Source organism: Danio rerio, chromosome 10 (assembly GCF_052040795.2).
Source record: "Danio rerio strain M-AB ecotype USA chromosome 10, GRCz13ab, whole genome shotgun sequence".
Lineage (NCBI taxonomy): Eukaryota > Metazoa > Chordata > Actinopteri > Cypriniformes > Danionidae > Danio > Danio rerio.
Window position 1 is genome coordinate 48,029,429 of NC_141030.1, and position 17,796 is coordinate 48,047,224.

Here is a 17,796-nt window from a genome sequence, read left to right on the forward strand (position 1 = left end):
CAGTCATCATACTGTAAATATCCATCATCTTCTCATTAGGGACCTGCATCTAAACCAGGGGTGCCCATACTCGACCTGGAGGGCCGGTGTCCTGCAAAGTTTAATTCCAATCCCAATTAGATGCACCTGGGCTAGCTAATCAATCTCAGACTAGGCTTTCTAGAAACATCCGTGCAGGTGTGTTGAGCCAAGTTGGAGCAAAAATCTGCAGGACATCGGCCCTCCAGGACTGTGTTTGGGCATCCCTGATCTAAACAGTCTCTGCGTCAATACGTGTAAAGATTTTGAACATCTTCTTGGACACTTTTAGTGCTTCCAAACAGTTTGCTGCCATGTAAAGTGCACATGTCTTGAGGTAGATCATTATGATGCAATTTTCCTTCTATGTGAGATTTGATTGGACGGGAATTACAGGACTGATTTTTCTAATCCCCATTAACAAGAAAAAATAAAGTAGTGACTGCAGGTTGAAGGAAAGTAGTGGAGTAAAAGTACTGATACTGCACTAAACATGCACTCAAGGAAAAGTACAAGTACACATTTAAAAAACTACTTAGCAAATTACAATTTCTAAGAAGTACTACTCGATTACAGTAATTTGAGTATTTGTAATTAGTTATTTTACACCACTGCGATTAAGACAATACTCTGATTAAAAGTCTGAACAGGTATTTTTGATGACCTTAATCCGACTAAAGTCATAATCAAACTAAACAGAAATGGGATTAAATCCCTTAATGGGATTTTAGTGGCATCATTAAAGTGCAGTGCAGACATGTAAACACCGCAGTCAAACTATTACCCATGTGTAGGATTTTCGCCACGTTTTGCGACAGGATAGTCTATACACACACATACAGCTGTTTGACACTATTATCTGCACCTACCGAGTCAGTAAAGGACCACAAGCACCTGCACCGTGAAATGCAGAGGTTTATTTCCCCATATGACATGCGGTATTAATCGCCATTAAAACTACACTCTTGCACAGTTCATTGCATCCAATATCTCGTTTGTCACAGGGGCATGAATGAAATGCTCCTGAATGAAAGTGAAAGTGAAACTGTAGTTAAAAGTCCTAAAATTAAGAATGAAACACCTGAAACTACATGAATCTCCGGAGGAAATGTGGACAGCATGGTAAAGCAAAGAAGTTAATTGAATGATGTGCTATAACATGGGTTCATTAAAGAAGCATTCAAAAAGCAACTCATGTAAACACCTTCATTATATTATTCTCTTATTCAGATGAAGGCAAATCATTCCATTACTGATGTCCATGTAAACGTAGTTATTCTCTAATTGTCGCCATCAACAACATTTTAATATATATACATCATATATTTTAATATATATATATATATCTCGCACACTCTTATGCATTCTCCTGAGCACAGCCAGAGATGTTTACTGCTTTTCAAATTAAGCCTGTGACCTTCCCAGTGTTCACGGCGCTTTGCCAAACCTTCCTGATTGACGCTGTGAGATGACAGTTTGAAGAATGAGCTCCGGCGTCCAAAAGAGCAATATTCTGCTCTAAAAGGCTGAGTTTCCAGCTGAGCGGTGGATGTTCCTGCATCCAAATGAAGTCATACGTTCAGAATGCCAAGTCAGAATTTAATACCGGGGAAAATTAACCTGATGTTGTGTCGCTTAAAGCAGGCATGTCCAAACTCGGTCCTGGAGGGCCGGTGTCCTGCAAAGTTTAGCTCCAACCCCAATCAGACACACCTGGGCTAGCTAATCAAGCTCTTACTAGGCTCTGTAGAAACATTCTGCAGGTGTGTTGAGGCAAGTTGAAACAAAAATCTGCAGGACACCGGCCCTCCAGGACCACATACCACCCCTGCCTTAAAGGAACACCACACTTGTTTACTGGACAGCTTTCCTAGAATTGAGTTTTATTTTTATCTCCGGGTCTGGTGGGAGCACTTTTAGCTTAGCATAGATCATTGAATCAGATTAGACCGTTAGCATCTCGCTCAAAAATTACCATAGGTTTGATACGTTTTCTATTTAGAGCTCAAGTCTTCTGTGGTAAGACTAAGACCAACAGAAAAGGAAAAGCTGTTATTTTCTATGCTGATACTTTCATTCTAGTGTAATAATCAGGGAATTTTGCTGCCGAAATTTAGCTGTAGCGGGCAAAATTGATCATAAGAAGTTCATCGGCCTTGAAAATTCTATATATTTTTATTAAACTTTATATTCTATACTGGACATTAATTCTGTTCAGTGATTAGACTTTAGTCTAAGCAGAGTCAGACCCTACTGTCCCAATGAAATCATTAATAATCAAGGCATGATCATATTACATTGTGCTCAAATAAGCAAAATCTAGAGGCCTTTGCCTTTCATAATGGCATCTTCTGATACCAAATGATCGACTAGAAGTCACGTTATTATTTGCTGTTCCTAAATCCTGGATGGGCCACAAGACATTTGTCAGGAAGTGTAGATAAGAGTCGAACTTTAAATAAGAAAATTATGGAAACACTGATCATTGTTTTGAGTGAGATGCTAATGGTCTAATCTGATACAATGATTTACGCTAAGCTAAGCTAAAAGTGCTCCTGTTAGACATGGAGATCAGCTGAATGGATTCAACAATGCTAACTGTTTACCTCTAGGGCAGATGTAAAACGAGCCCATTTCTAATAAAAGTGGAGTGTTCCTTTAAATAAGCAGCAGCAAGAGCATCAGCTTGCGACGTGGGCTCTTGGATGAAAGGTTTGCGTTACATGACAGATGGCAAATAACCTGCTTGAAGACTGACACATTTGGCAGAAAGCAGCGTTGCATCATGTGATTTGCATAAAATGACAGTCTTCATGGAAGCCGCATCCGCCACATTGGTTATTACTTTTCGTAGGAAGCAAATAACGTTAAAGCTGTTTTCTCTGCATTCAGAGCATGGCAATGATCTGAGTTTAATGAGCAGCCGTCATTTTATGTAGCACAGCCATTTTTTTCCATTAGCGGCTGATTCTCTTGCTGTGCGCATTCACTGCTTGGTTGTTTTCCTGCTTGAAGATGAAGTTTATCTTTAGTGTTAAAATGCTTTATAGTCGGCTGTAGTTTCTGTGATCTGGAGAACATAGATGGAATGGCAGAATACAGGCATAAATATGTAAATAGCTGCATTATGCAGATTCTGGTTATTTAATGTCTGTCATAGCACTATGAATGTCATTTACCATTTAATGTAAGAATATCTGCATGATGTTATGTACATATATAATGCTACGACTTTCAAGTTTGGCTCTTGGGTTTAAAAGAGGTAGCATTTGATGTGATTAAACTTTGTGGTGAATTGGTGGCAAAATAGTAAAACAACAACCAAAATACTGCAAAAATAAGAGCATTTATTTACAAAAGTGAAAATAAGTCAAACAGCAAAAATATTATATACAAGATCTCACTAAAGAAAATCAATGTATATTATGAATAGGGAAACGAGAATTAAGGGGCACCAAATAAAAGAAAGGAATATAACAAAACCCCTAAACTAGCTGAAATTTACCCTCTTAACCAGGGGTCACCAATCTCGTTCCTGAAGGTCCGGTGCCCTCAGGGTTTAGCTTCAACTTGCCTCTACACACCTGCCTGGGTGTTTCAAGTAGAGGTGTGAACCTGTCTCACGGTTCAGTTCGGTTACTATTATCATGCTACTGATTCGGTTCAATTCGATATCACGGTGCATTGACGATGCTTTCCATACACAGTGTTATATTTTGGAGGGAGGCCATAACAAGCTGTCTGTATAAACACACAGCACCACACTGTCTCTCATTCATACACATACACATACACAAACATTCAAACATAGAGAGCACCTAACACACACACACACACTTAAGCCCTCGCAATATGCGTTTAGCCTGGAGAGCTCGCGATGAGCAGAGCAAAAAAACTGAAAAAATAAGCACTTTTCTGACGGTCCCTTACTAAGAGCTTCGCTTTGCGCAAGCTCTCCCGGCTACATGCATATTGCAAGGGCTTAAAGAAAGCAGTGGTCATTATGTCGAGCGAAAAAGAAAAAGACAGCTGTGAAACATAACCAGCTTTGTCTTTTTTAGGAAACACACTTTAGATCTTTTTAGGGTAAGAGGTTTTAGAGTTATTGCCGTCTATAACTGAATGTGTCAGGAATATCGAAAACAAAACCAGCTGAACCGTGCTCATTTCTGACGCCCTGGTGGATGTACAGTGCCCTTAACATTTGCCTTTACTGCCTATGCAATGGCCCGGCCCTGAGTTAGCTCCTGAGTGTTATAAATACCGGCGCTCACGTCCCTCGCAACAGAGCGCATAGGAGATAAATGACGTCAGAACATAATAACCGGTTATGATTATTTATGAACCGATACCGAATTGTCCGCGTCTGCATCACAGTGCACAGAGGAAACAATTCATTTTGACACCCCTAGTTTCATGTATACCTAGTAAGAGCTTGATTAGCTTGTTCAGGTGTGTTTGATTAGGGTTGGAGCTAAAATCTGCAGGACACCAGCCCTCCAGGAACAAGTTTTTTATGATCCCTCCTCTAAACTATCTAATACAATATAAACAAGCAAAACATCTTCAGCGTTTGCACGCTATAACTAAAACTACTCTTCTAACCAAAAATACGGAGAAAACTTGCAGCAGGTGGCGCTCACTTCTAAACTAGTGTGTTTAGGCAAGGGAGTTTTCTTTTGTCATCTTTAAGACAACCTCTCAAAATAAAGGTTTGGTCTAAGCTTTTGTTTGTTTTTTTATTTTGATTTTTTTTGTCTGGTAAAGGTGCAGTATGTAAGTTTGACACCTGGTGGTTGAACTAGATATTGCACCCCTGCTTGAAAACACACAAGAGCAGGTTGCCAGATTGACGACACCAACAGGAGCATGACTGATTTGCGAGCCTAAAGGCTGATTTTAAGGCTGTTTTAAACAGTTTTCTAAATGAAAGCAACGGCACGCAATAGAAGGAATATTTTCCATATTAAAAGGAGTTTTTATTCTAACACAACAGCTGATATTTATATTTTAGAAACGGCTTCTATTTTACACAGGTGAACAATATGGATAAACTGGCAATGATCAGCTCAGGTGCAGTTCATGTGCTTTATTCAGTGTTAAATGCTAATAATGTGAGATTGAATGACATTTCACATGACATTTATTGCCATACTACTGAAAGCAGCAGCAGATCTCAGCACCTCAGATCTGGAGAATATAACAAATCGTCTGAAACGTAACTTTAGAACTGAGACTCAACCAACCAACACATTTCAGTGATTCATCATCTACTTTTAAAAATGTTAAAGAGGTTTAATATATATTCATAAATATTCAGTTGGCGGTTCATTCCTCTATATATTCCAATATATATTCAGTGAGTGCACTATTCTGTGCTTCTGAATAGAGATCTGCGCGGGACTAAATTTTGAATCCTGCTCCCGCCCGCACCCGCCAGGTTTTAGGCCGAACCCGACCGCTCCCGCTTATATTAAGAATTTGTTGTCCCGCTGCCCGACCCGCCCTGTTTTCTGCCCGCCGCGCCCAAAACCGAAAATCCCCCAGCTATACAGTCCAGACAGCCAAGCTGTCTGTATAAACACACACACACAGCATCAAGCACACACACACACAGACAAATCTCTCTTTCATACGCGCGCGCGCACTAACACACACACAAGCACCAAGCAGACACACAGGCGTTTGCTGTTATATCAACTCAAAGGCTTGTAATACCATGTATCAAGTACCAATGTAATACCAAAAGGTTTTATATAAAGGTATATAAATACTGAGTCGCGCCAGCTTCCGGGCCGCAGCGCACATTACTCTCGGGCCAATTCCGGCGCGGATACGGCAGCGTCGGCTCGCTTACCGCCGCCGCATCTGGCCCGATTGATTCGGGCCGGAATCGGGCAGTGAGTCTACAAGCATCCAGAGTCCGGCAGCCGGAGCCGGGCTGAGTGGTAAGTCTCTGGCAGGCGAGAATGTAGCCGGAACTGACCCGAGTGTATTTTGATATCTGGGAAATCTCTCTCTCTCTCTCTCTCTCTCTCTCTCACTAACATACACACAAGCACCAAGCACACACAGGCAAAGCTCGCTCTCTTTCTCTTTCTTTCTCTCTCTCATTCTCATAGCAATATCGCGATATTGCTAGACAGCCCGCTCCCGTCCCAAATTAAACCCGTTAACCGACCGCTCCCGCGATTTATTCGGAAATTTATTCCGGCGCAGACCTCTACTTCTGAATGGCTGTATTTACATTACTGTCGTGTTTTGTCTTGTGCAAACAGCCAAATTCCTCATCACTGCAAATATTGTCAAGTAGCGTGTTGTTAGGACACCGCGTTACAATGTAACCTGCTCACCTAATGTTTATGCTTGTAATATTTATATTATTAGCTAATTAATAACCACCTAATGTTGGAACTCTGAATCTGCGTCTCATTTCAGAGTCTGCTACTGTCCACCAGAGGTCGCATTTCAGTCACAGATGCATACTATAAGAGCCTTCCTGGCTGAATAAATAAAATACACTGTTTTCCATCAAGGCAACCCGGAGTGCTGGAATATAATTGGCTACACTGGCAGTTAAAATGACCAAAACAAAGACAGACGTCCGGCGCGTAACACACATTACCAATCAGAATATCTGACTTCAGCATTGTTTTTCAGATAAACAAGAATGTTCACTGAGCATGTTTCTGAATATCTGCACACATATTAAGGTGTTTTATGCTCTAGAGGTGTCAAAAACTGACATACAGCACCTTTAATGAACACATGACATTCAGAAGAATGCTGGCAAAAAGCAGCCACTGACATTCAGAATAAGGTCAGAAGCAGAATAGATTTTTTATATGTGTCAAATCAACACTAAAACGCAGATCAACTCTTCTTCATTCCACAGAAGACACAAACAAATTTGCAATGACACGAGGAAATCATGACGAACTTTTATTTTTAGGTGATATTTTGCACATGGAGTTTCCTCAAAGCTGATGCGGGCATGCAACTATTTGTTTGTAATCTGACTGAACTATAATCCTGATTTCCGCAGTTGTGTCTTGAGCTTCATACTTTAATCAGGGAAGGAAAATAAATGACCTGCATATTCAAAATAAATGTTTAGTCGTAATCGCCACTCTCCATTCAGTATAGCGTCTTCTCAGAAACACTTCTGAAGGGCTGTTGATCTTGAAACTCTGCATGGGGAAGTGTTTATGTGTGTGTGTCAGAATAAGAAAAGGCGAGGCCGTGTGTGAAATGGAGTCATGAAATTAAGAGCTAAAATAAACGGACTCTTGTTTGCTGAGTCTGCAGTATGTGTGGGTGTGTGTGTGCGCGCGTACGTGTGTGTTTAATGGGCTGTCCGTTTTTCCATGTTCCATCTTCTCCTGCCTTGTAAACATCACTAAGAGACTCACCTTGTTGGCAAGGTATTGTAAAATCCAGAGCGTTTAACCCAGCCCGCTAAGCCGTCCAGGAAATGGTGGTTGTTTTCCCTTCGTGATGGCCCACAGTAAACTCTAATGTAGTTCCTTGTTGTGTTTTGGGCAGTGCGTGGGCAGTGTGTGATCTGTACGTTTGCTCGTGTGTGTGTGTGTGAGCTTCTCCCCTCCTCTCTGGCTTGATTGCCTGCTTCCGGGTGTCTGGTGAAAACGACAAAATCACTTCTGTCAAGCGAGTCCTCAAGAGAGTCCAGACTTTGGGTTCAGCCTAATGATGCACTCAGAATACTGTAGAAATTTCTGTAGAATTCAGACGCATGCCGTGCACAAACATCCGCTTCTCTGTTTTTATCTTCTCATTGTTTATATTGCAGTTAGACTCTTTGATCATGCTAATACTGACACTCAAACACTCATATCTTATGTTTACATTTATGCATTTGATAGACACTTTATGAATTGCATTCAGAATTATTTGCATTTAAGCATTCTGCGAGCCACCGTGATATAAATAATCTGTCATTCATAACTCATTTTATTTTATAATAATAATGAGCCACAAAAAAGGCTTTGGGTCAAATAAATCATCTTGATTTTGTACATTTGTTCTTGCTGCTTGTGAAATGGCCACTGTGCCTCTCCACATCTTCACTGTCGATAAAATTATACTTTCAGTAATATTATGGTTATTTTTACTGGCTTAAATTAAAAATATATTATCATTTAAGTTGTGTTGAATTTAAAAAGTCTTACAAAATGACTTATTTTAAATATTATTTAATGCAATTATAAATAATTATTACTAAGCATTTTGGTTTTCGTGCCAAGTGCACGCAGAAATCTCTGTTTTGATTTCAGGCCAGACTTTTCATTTCAGTGCATCTCTAATGTAAATATAAAAGTGTTTTAATTGAAATAATTAGAGTATATTTTTCTAATTTGATGAGATAGTCGTCACTTGCACTTAATATGCTTTCAACATGCACTGACCGGCCACTTTATTAGGTACATCTTACTAGTACTGGGTTGGACCCCCTTTTGCCTTCAAAACTGCCTTAATCCATGCTCAACTGGTACTAATGGGCCCTATGTGTGCCAAGAAAATCTCCCCCACACCATTACACCACTACCACCAGCCTGAATCGCTGATACAAGACAGGATGGATCCATGCTTTCATGCTGTTGACACCAAATTCTGACCCGACCATCCCCTACCATCATTTTTTTTCGCCCACATCTACTGTCCTACAAAAAAACAAATAATATCATTTACTCAAGCCTATACACCCTTCGTATTGAAATAAATATTAGTGATGTCTTTAAATCAGCTGTGTGGAAGAGACAAATCAGTGGATGCCTTGCAGACCTGCATGTAATTATTCCCCAGCTGTATTCAGAGAAGCTCTCATTGGATTTCTAGCAGATTATGGCACTGATGAGTTTGTGATATGATGACAGTCCTCCTAGATCTCCTGTGCATCAAGAAGAAAAACACTGAGTGGTCTGTCAGTGAGCTTTAACCCCACCTGTACTCAGACAAGAGTGAGAATCCTGCAATCAGGCCGAGAGTGATCGCTCTGCGTATTGAATGTACGATTAAGGGTAATCCATTAACTCTGTGACGTAAGGCCTCTTCAGCTGGATTTTTATTTCTGTCACTCGGTTCACCTACTCATTCCTCGTGAGCAAACCTTGAATTAGAGCGTTTGATTTTTCAATTTCCATTCATGTGCAGTCAGCATGTTTATGTGGATTCTCCGGCAGACTTCGGGCCTGTACCGTGATGGTAGTTTAACAAACTCAGGATTACAATATTAGTTTTGTGTTGACAAACTGATTACTGATTAAAAACAGGTGATTAAAAAGAGCTGTATATAGATTTGTTTATTTAAATTAATTGGTTATTTAACTAAAACTGCTTGTCTAATGAATTACATATATCATAAAGTGCATAAATCATCTAAAATAATTATAATACACACTTTGTGTTTTTTCTATACAATGACCTATAATTTGGAGAAAGAGAAATCAAGAAAAAGGCTGTCACTTTTGCTTATAGTGGATTAGATGAACATGAATAAAACATAGCCAGAACATTACCTGAACATAGCCAGAACCTAGCTTAAACATAGCCAAAAAATAACATGAACACAACCTAAACAAATCCAAAACATTACTTGACCATGTCCTGAACATAACCTAAGCATAATCGGGACATTACCTGAACATAACTGAACCATAGCCAGAACATAACCTAAGCATGTTCAGGACATTACCAGAACATTACCGGAACATAACCAAAACATAACCTGAAAATAGCCATAACATAGCTTTAACATAGTCTGGACATAGCCGAAAAATAGCCTGGCCATTGCCATAACATAGCCAGAGCATAACATGAACATAGCCTGAACATAACCAGAACCTAGCCAAAATAAAAGCTGAACATAACCAAAACATAGCCATAACATGACCTTAACATAGCTTGAGCATAACCAGAATCTAGCTCAAACATAACCTGAGCATAGCCAGAACATAATCAAAACATAGCCAGAACATAACCATAATATTATCTGAACATAGCCTGAACATAGCCGGAACATGACCTGAACATAGCCTGAAAATAGCCTGACCATTGCCATAACATAGCCAGAACATAACATGAACATAGCACGAACATAGCCTGAACATTACCAGAACTGTCAAAACAAAACCTGAAAGTAGCCTGAACATAGACAGATCATAGCAATAACATGACCTTAACATAGCCTGAAAATAGCCAAAACATAACCTGAACATAATCAAACATAGCCAGAACATAGCCTGATCCAAAGAGGTTAACTCTGCAGCATCTTATACCATGATGACAACAAGATATTAAAGTCAAGCCACCTTCATCGTACCTAAAACACAGGATTGGTTTAAACTAAACTAAAACTTAACCTGCTAAACCAACTTCATGGTACAGGTCCCTGGAGCTGTTGGACCCACTCATTTAATCCACTTTTTCTACCTTCTTCCCGATGACTCTTTCTCCATTTCTACCTCCGCCATCTAATCGATATGTTTTCACTGTGATCCATTGCTGTGTTTTCATACATCTGTGTCTGCTGGGTTTATTTCTGTCTGGATGGTGTATTTGAGACTTTACAGTGAGTGCAGACAGCAGGAAAGGGAGGAAGACGAAAGATGAGTGTGCGAAAGATAACAGAGGAGGAAGAGGACGACTGGGAAGATACTGAAAGCAGAAAAATGTTGACGAGAGCCTCTTATTAGTATCACTAATACTATTGCTCATACTCTAAGGTCCTGTTGTGTTATGTCAAAAAAGTCCCATAGACTATTACTGAAAGAGGGAAAGATATGAATAAAGTATCAAAGTACATAGTTGTAATATTTTGATGTTTTTGCTACATAGTTTTATTATATTGGTGCTTGAAACAACATAACTTGAGCATACCCAGAACATAACTTAAACATAATCAGAACATAACTTGTCCATTACCTGAACGTAACAAGAACATAACAGAAACATAGCCTGAACATAACCTAAACATAATCAGGATATAACTTGACCTTTACCTGAACATAACCAGAACATTACCGACACATAGCCAAAACATAACCTAAGCATAATTAGAACATTATCAGAGCATAGCACAAACAGCATAAAAAATTGCACAACCTGAAAATAGCCATAAAATGACCTGAACATAGCCTGACCATTGCCAGAACATAACCTGAACATAGGCTAAAAATAGCCTGAACATATCCAGTATATAGCTATAACACGACCTTAACATAACCTGAACATAACTAGAACATAGCCAAAGCAAAACCTGAACATAACCTGAAAATAGCCAGAACATAACCGAAACAAAGCCAGATCATTGGCACAACATGACCTTAACATAGCCAGAACATTGCCTGAACATAACCAAAAACTGTATTCCACTTATTATTTTATTGGTTGAAACATAACTTGAACATACCCAGAAAATAACCTACACATAATCAGGACATAACAGAACCATTACCTGAATATGACCAAAACGTTACCAAAACACAGCCAGAATATAACCTAAGTATAATCAGAACATTACCAGAACATAGCCAAAACATAGTCTGAACATAGCCTGGGAATAAATAGAACATAGCTTAAACTAAACCTGAACATAAGCTGAAAATAGCCAGAACATAACCAAACCATAGCCAGAGCATAGGCAGAACATGATCTTAACATAGCCTGAACATTACCAGAACATAAGCTGAACAAAGCCTGAAAATAGTCAGAACATAGCCATGACATGACCTTAACATAGCCTGAATATTACCAGAATATAGCCTAAACATAGCATGAACATAGCCTGAAAATAGCCAGAACATAACCAAAACATAGCCATAAGATGACCTTAACATAGCTTGCAAATATCCAGAACGTAGTCAAAACAAAACCTGAATATAACCTGAAAATAGCCAGAACAAAATCAAACCATAGCCAGATCAAAGTCATAACATGACCTTAACATAGCCTAAGCCGTAACAGAATATTACCAGAATGTTACCTGAACATAGCCTGAACATAACCAGAATATAACCAAAAACTGTATTCCACTTTCATTATTTCGGTGCTTAAAAACCCATAAATATATGTTAAAAATAAACAGTACATTAATAGAAATGTATTTCTGTGATTTTATCATTCATTCTGTCCTTTTTAAGTTCAGCTGTTTAGTTCTATTTTTTAAACTTCTTTATTATTATTATTATCATTTTTACATTTATTATTATTTTAAATGAAAAGCTATAGAAATTGTGCTGTATCTGCCCAGCGGCATCATGTTTGTTGTGTGTGTTTTTTATTTTTTATTTTTTTGCTTTTAATCTCCTGCAAGATAATTCCGCTGTGATCCAATTAAGGGCTGCATTACCCTCCTATTTTAACAGCAGTAATCAGCTCGCGCTAATGCTGCGGGTATCAGAAAAGCCACGTCCTCCCATCTCATCGCTCCATCCTGGATCTCTCACGCAAACCATCCGCGGTTCTTCTTGTGAGCGTCTTCAATCTGCTGCGTTTACATCACTAGTGAAGGCCACATCACTTATAAACACCCTTGAATTGCATTTCGCTCTGACTTTGGCTGTGTGTGTGTGTCCAATCAGACGCAGAGACGGGCATCAGTCGCTCACCGAGGTCATGATGCTGCCTGTTATTGTTGCCATGGGAACAGTCCCAACTTTGCTGTCAGTGCTGATCATCTTCTACTGCAGTTGAAGGGCTGTGCGATACAGACACACACAAATCTTGATATTTTCTGGGGTTTTATTGATGATGATGTTTCACTGAATGGTTGTTCTGGCATCTTAAGGGCAGCCTTGGAGCGAGGGTTTTCTTCATATTCAGTTTAGTGCAGCTATAGAAATTTTTTTTCCATTGAGTTAAAATTATAGGTGGGCATAGATTCATTTTTTAAAATCTAGATTAATCTTGTTTAATCTAAGTTTAATGTCTCTAGAGTTTGTATTTTGTGTTTTCTGACAAAATACTCCCAAATAATGCTTCATAAGTGTCACTTTTAGAATTTAATCCTAATTGTGGTGTTTTGGTGACTGCCGCTTTAAATTCAAATTAGATTGTGCTCTTTTTAAAAGAGGGCGGAGCTACACATGCCTGTGTGTCAGCATAGCGGCGACCCCTGATGAATAAAGGGACTAACCCGGAGGAAAGCAAAACATTTATGGTTTTATTTATCAATTGAATGTAAAATAAAGTGCGTCAAAGCAGAGACTACACTATTAAAATTGCACATTGTTAAAATAACAGTCAAGATATTTTAGCAGGGTTGCTTTTCTGGTGACTTTCTGCTTCGTGCTTTGACTAAAGGCAGATGAAGAAGTCAAATGAAAGGTGAAGGTGGCCGTCTGATGGAGGATTTTCTGAATTAGGAGAGTGGTGTCTGTCCTGTGATTTCCAGATAATCCTCTCAACAGTAACTAATCCACGGTCAGCTGGTTAGCCGATTGTTATCATTCATTGAGAGCGTTTACCGTCAGCGCATCCCTGAGTCACCGATGACAGATCTACTGTTTGGGTGAATCTCTCACAAGGGGCTTGCGTCATACATTTGATCCCAAATTAAACAGTGGGGATTAAATGAAGAGTTATTTCATCTAATTTTGCCAGACAAAGCTTGTAGATTTGTTATCATCATAATGCAAAATATATTATGTAATCTGTCTCTGTTTTGTTTTATTGTTTTTACACATTTGCTTTTTGGTTCTTTACCTCTGAAAATTGCTCAAAATGCTTATCTGACATTAATATGACAAACAACTTAAATCCAATGAAGCAGAGCAAATGACAGTAATTTAGAAATACCACTAGTTTGAAAAACATGACACCCCAAGCCTATTCAGTTTAATATATATTCCCCTTTTTCTCTCTTTTAAATTGTTCTTTTCTTTTTATTATCATTATTTATCTTACCTAAAACACCATGCTGCCATTCTCAGCACTTCATATACTGTTTGTTGCACAATTTGTGGGTTATATTGTGGTTTATTTTTATTCTCTTGTGCTTGTGATTGGTGGAATTTTCTGTACATCATCATCGTGAGTGAACTAGATTTTCCTATTAAGTCCAGTTTTAAAATAAGATTACAGTGGTCCCTTGTTAATTGCGGGAGTTTCGTTCTAAAAATAGTCCGCAATAGGTAAAATCCTAGAAGTAATCCACTTTAATTTTTACAATAAGATGTTTCAATCAGAATCAATTATCAAAATAATCTTGATCTGGAGCTGTAATGCGCTCAACACCTACAAGAACTACTTTAGCTGTGCATTTATCTCAAAATAACAATACACCATAGAACAAACCTTCATCAGCCAATCAAATATCAACAGAAGTACTTTTAGCTTAGCTTAGCATAGATCATAGAATCCGATTAGACCCTTAGCATCTAGCTGTGAAAAACTGGAATCATTCAGCGTAGAGATCTGGAGGTAAACTGCGCTCAAATCCTGCCGGAACTACTTTATCTCTGCATTTATCTGAGAATGACAGCACACCTTAAAAATGAGCCATCATCAGCCAATCAGAATCAAATATCAACAGAAGTAGAACCAGGTCTGATGGGAGAACTTTAGCTTAGCTTAGCATAGGTCATTGAATCAGATTAGACCATTAGCATCTAGCTGTGAAATAACTGAAATCATTAATATAAACAGTGTAGTGATATGGAGCTGTAAAGAGATCAAAACCTGCCGGAACTACTATCTGTGCGTTTATTGGAAAATAACTGTACTCCTTTAAAATGAACCTTCATCAGCCAATCAGAATCAAGCATTCGACATCCTTGTTTTATAAATAAAAATGTAATACACTATACATTGAATAATATTTCAGGAAAGTCTTTCATTGCCAGACTGAAAGTTTGTGATGATTACAGATATAGTGTTATCTTGTATCTGCCTTGTGGTGTTTCTTCAGCTCGTGATGTTGATTCGGTTATGCCAACACTGCTTCCACCTTCAAAGTAAATCGTGTTATTTATTCATGGTGGTTCAGCTGTTGTTTGAGCGTCTCTTTATTGTTTTTCCCTTCCTTTATACTTAAGTTTACTTTGGCATGAACGCCTTTCAGGAACTTCAACAGGCCTCATTAATGCGTCTGTTCATATTGTTTTATGTAATATGTGAATTTATTAAATATACCCAGAATAATGTTGAACAGATTCAGGAAAATTTCACTGGATGTCTGATGATATTTGTTCTTCTGGAGAAAGTCTTATTTGTTTTATTTTGGCTAGAATGAAATCAGTTTTTAACTGTTTTTAAGGTCAATATTATTAGCCCCCTTTAAGCAATATTTGTTTTGTATTGTCTATAGAGCAAACCACTAGGAATTCACCTGACTCACGATTCGATACGATTCACGATTTTTAAACAAAATTATTTGAAACAAATTTAAAGTGAAAAGCCCTTTCATTTTTTTTTAAATGCTGCAAAATAAAACATTTTCTGCCATAACTAAATTGCTATTTTAACAACAAAGAATATTTGTAGCTACCCGCCGGTTATTAAAACAGTCCACGCCTCCCAAATACTGATGTCCGTGCGTTTAGTTTAATGAACACCGTGAAAACTAAAGGATAAACAAATAAACAAACCAACCGTTTCACACAAACACAATCAAAAGGACATGAAAATAAACAAATCATATACAAAGCAATGTTTAGTTTACCGTGTTGGCCTGATAACCAGCTGTAGAATAAGCAGGGGCATTCAACAGGTGCTTGCGTTGAGATCTCACCATGCTGAGTGACCATGCAAACTCTCGCAGGTTAAATCGATCAGAGAGAATCATGTGACCTCCCACTCAAGCCAACCAGAAACAAAGAAATTTGTAACATAAACACACACCAATACTCATTCAAATAATGAAATACGAAACAATAAACAAAAATACAAGCTGACCGATCAGCGTCAGCTACAATAATAGAAACTAAAGAAGACTCATTAATATAAGCAACCTGAAACTGTGACTTTGCTGGTATTTTACATACATATTTTAAAAGAATTATCAGCATATCTGTGTTTTCTGGCATAAGCTGAGGTTTTTGCACATATACAATGTCCCCTGCTGCAAAAACCTTTTCACTAGGAACTGAGATGGCTGTTGTGGAGAGTAAAGCCTTTCCTAAAGCAGAGAGCAGTGTGTACAGAGGTGGTCAATAGGCCCTCTGCTCCACAGGCATAACATGCTGCTTATAAAACGACTAGGATAGAGACAGGAGTTGAACTTGATTGTAAAGGTGAATAATTAGCATTGCTTGTATAATTAATTAGTATAAGTGTCAGTGTAATACACTTAAGAAGAGATAGTCATAAACATAAAATAAAATAAAATAAAATAAAGGGTAAAATAATCTAATACCTGCTTCTGTAACAGCACAACTTTCTCTTTCAGTCTGAAAAACCTCTTCACACTTGCTCGCCGCTGATGTGCAGGTAAAGCGAGATTGTGCCTGTAAACACAGCGCCCTCTTTGTTCAAAACATGTATTGCAGTTCAGTCTACATTGCTACCGGTTTAAATCGTCACATATATGAATTGATTTTCAACCGGTTCACAGTGAATCGTTACATCCCAACAAACCACTGTTATACAATAACTTGCCTAATTAGCCTAACTTTACCCTAATTAACCTAGTTAAACCTTTAAATATCACTTTAAGCTGTATAGAAGTGTCTTGAAGAATATCTAGTCTAATATTATGTGCTGTCTTTTTGACTAAGACAAAAGAAATCAGTTATTAGAGATGAGTTATTAAAATTATTATGATTAGAAATGTGTACAGAGTAATATACAGGTGGGCTGATAATTCTGTCTTCAGCTGTATATAATGTGTTTTCTTGCATTGTGCCTGCTTTAAAGGTCAGATCTTTCCTTCGGTGGTTCTGCTTGGCACCTTATCTAACTCTATTCTCCTTCCTTCTCTTGTTGTTTCCTCCAGGTTTCCTCCTCTTCAAGGATTTCTGCATGAACGAGATCGACGAGGCCGTTCCGCAGCTCAAGTTTTACGAGGAGGTAAAATTGGTTTTGCTTTGCTAGCATTCTAACAGTCTTTATAGCCATTGGATGTAATGTGATGGCCCACACAGGATCTGCGCTCTCAGATTTTAGTGCTACAACAGCTTTTTTTTTTTCCAGATTTGATATTAATTTCCGTATTATTGATTATTATGCAAATATTTAGATTATTTATGTACAGTGCAGTTTGTAAAATAATATTTTCTGGATGTTTTGGAGACCTGCTGTTGTTTTGTTTACCAATTGAGTGGTTCTAATTGGATTTTGGTTGTAAAATGTAAATAAAGTGTTCTCAGCTCTTACACACTCAAAATCCTTCCGCATAAATTAGGGCCTGACGATTAATCTAAAAGTAATCGACATTCAGAACCTATAATCGATCAAATTTTTCCGGGTTGATTTATTTCGATTACCATGTGTAGAGTCACATGACCCCGCTCAGTTTAAAGGGCCATGAAAGCCCCTCGTTTCAGCAGGGTGTTTTCACACCTCTACTTTGGAAAAAGTCAGAAAAGTGGGCGTGTCCAGCTCTGTTTAGGGGGGAGTGTCGGAGGAAGAAAAGAGGCTTGGTGTGGGAGTGTCTATTTGGGCGCGCTGAGTTTCAGAGTCAAAACACACACCCACAGCGGACAAAGTGACTGTGTTTACATGGACATCTGTAGTCGAATTATTTGCCAAGTGATTAAATGGTGGACTTTAACTGGAATTCATTCATGTCCCTTGCGACAAACGTGATATTTGATTCGAGGA

General features: G+C 38.4%; 1 protein-coding gene across 9 annotated transcripts in view; it reads left to right on the forward strand.

Annotated features, from left to right (window-relative positions):
* The window catches only part of grk3 (G protein-coupled receptor kinase 3), a 146,470-nt gene that overhangs the window by 54,797 nt on the left and 73,877 nt on the right, over window positions 1-17,796 (forward strand). For all 9 annotated transcript variants that reach the window (XR_015500516.1, XR_015500517.1, XR_015500518.1 and 6 more), the window contains 1 exon segment: window positions 16,970-17,043. Coding sequence is in view for 2 of the 9 variants with exons in the window: in XM_087269696.1 (XP_087125822.1) it covers window positions 16,970-17,043 (74 nt within the window). In the remaining 7 variants the exon portion in view is untranslated.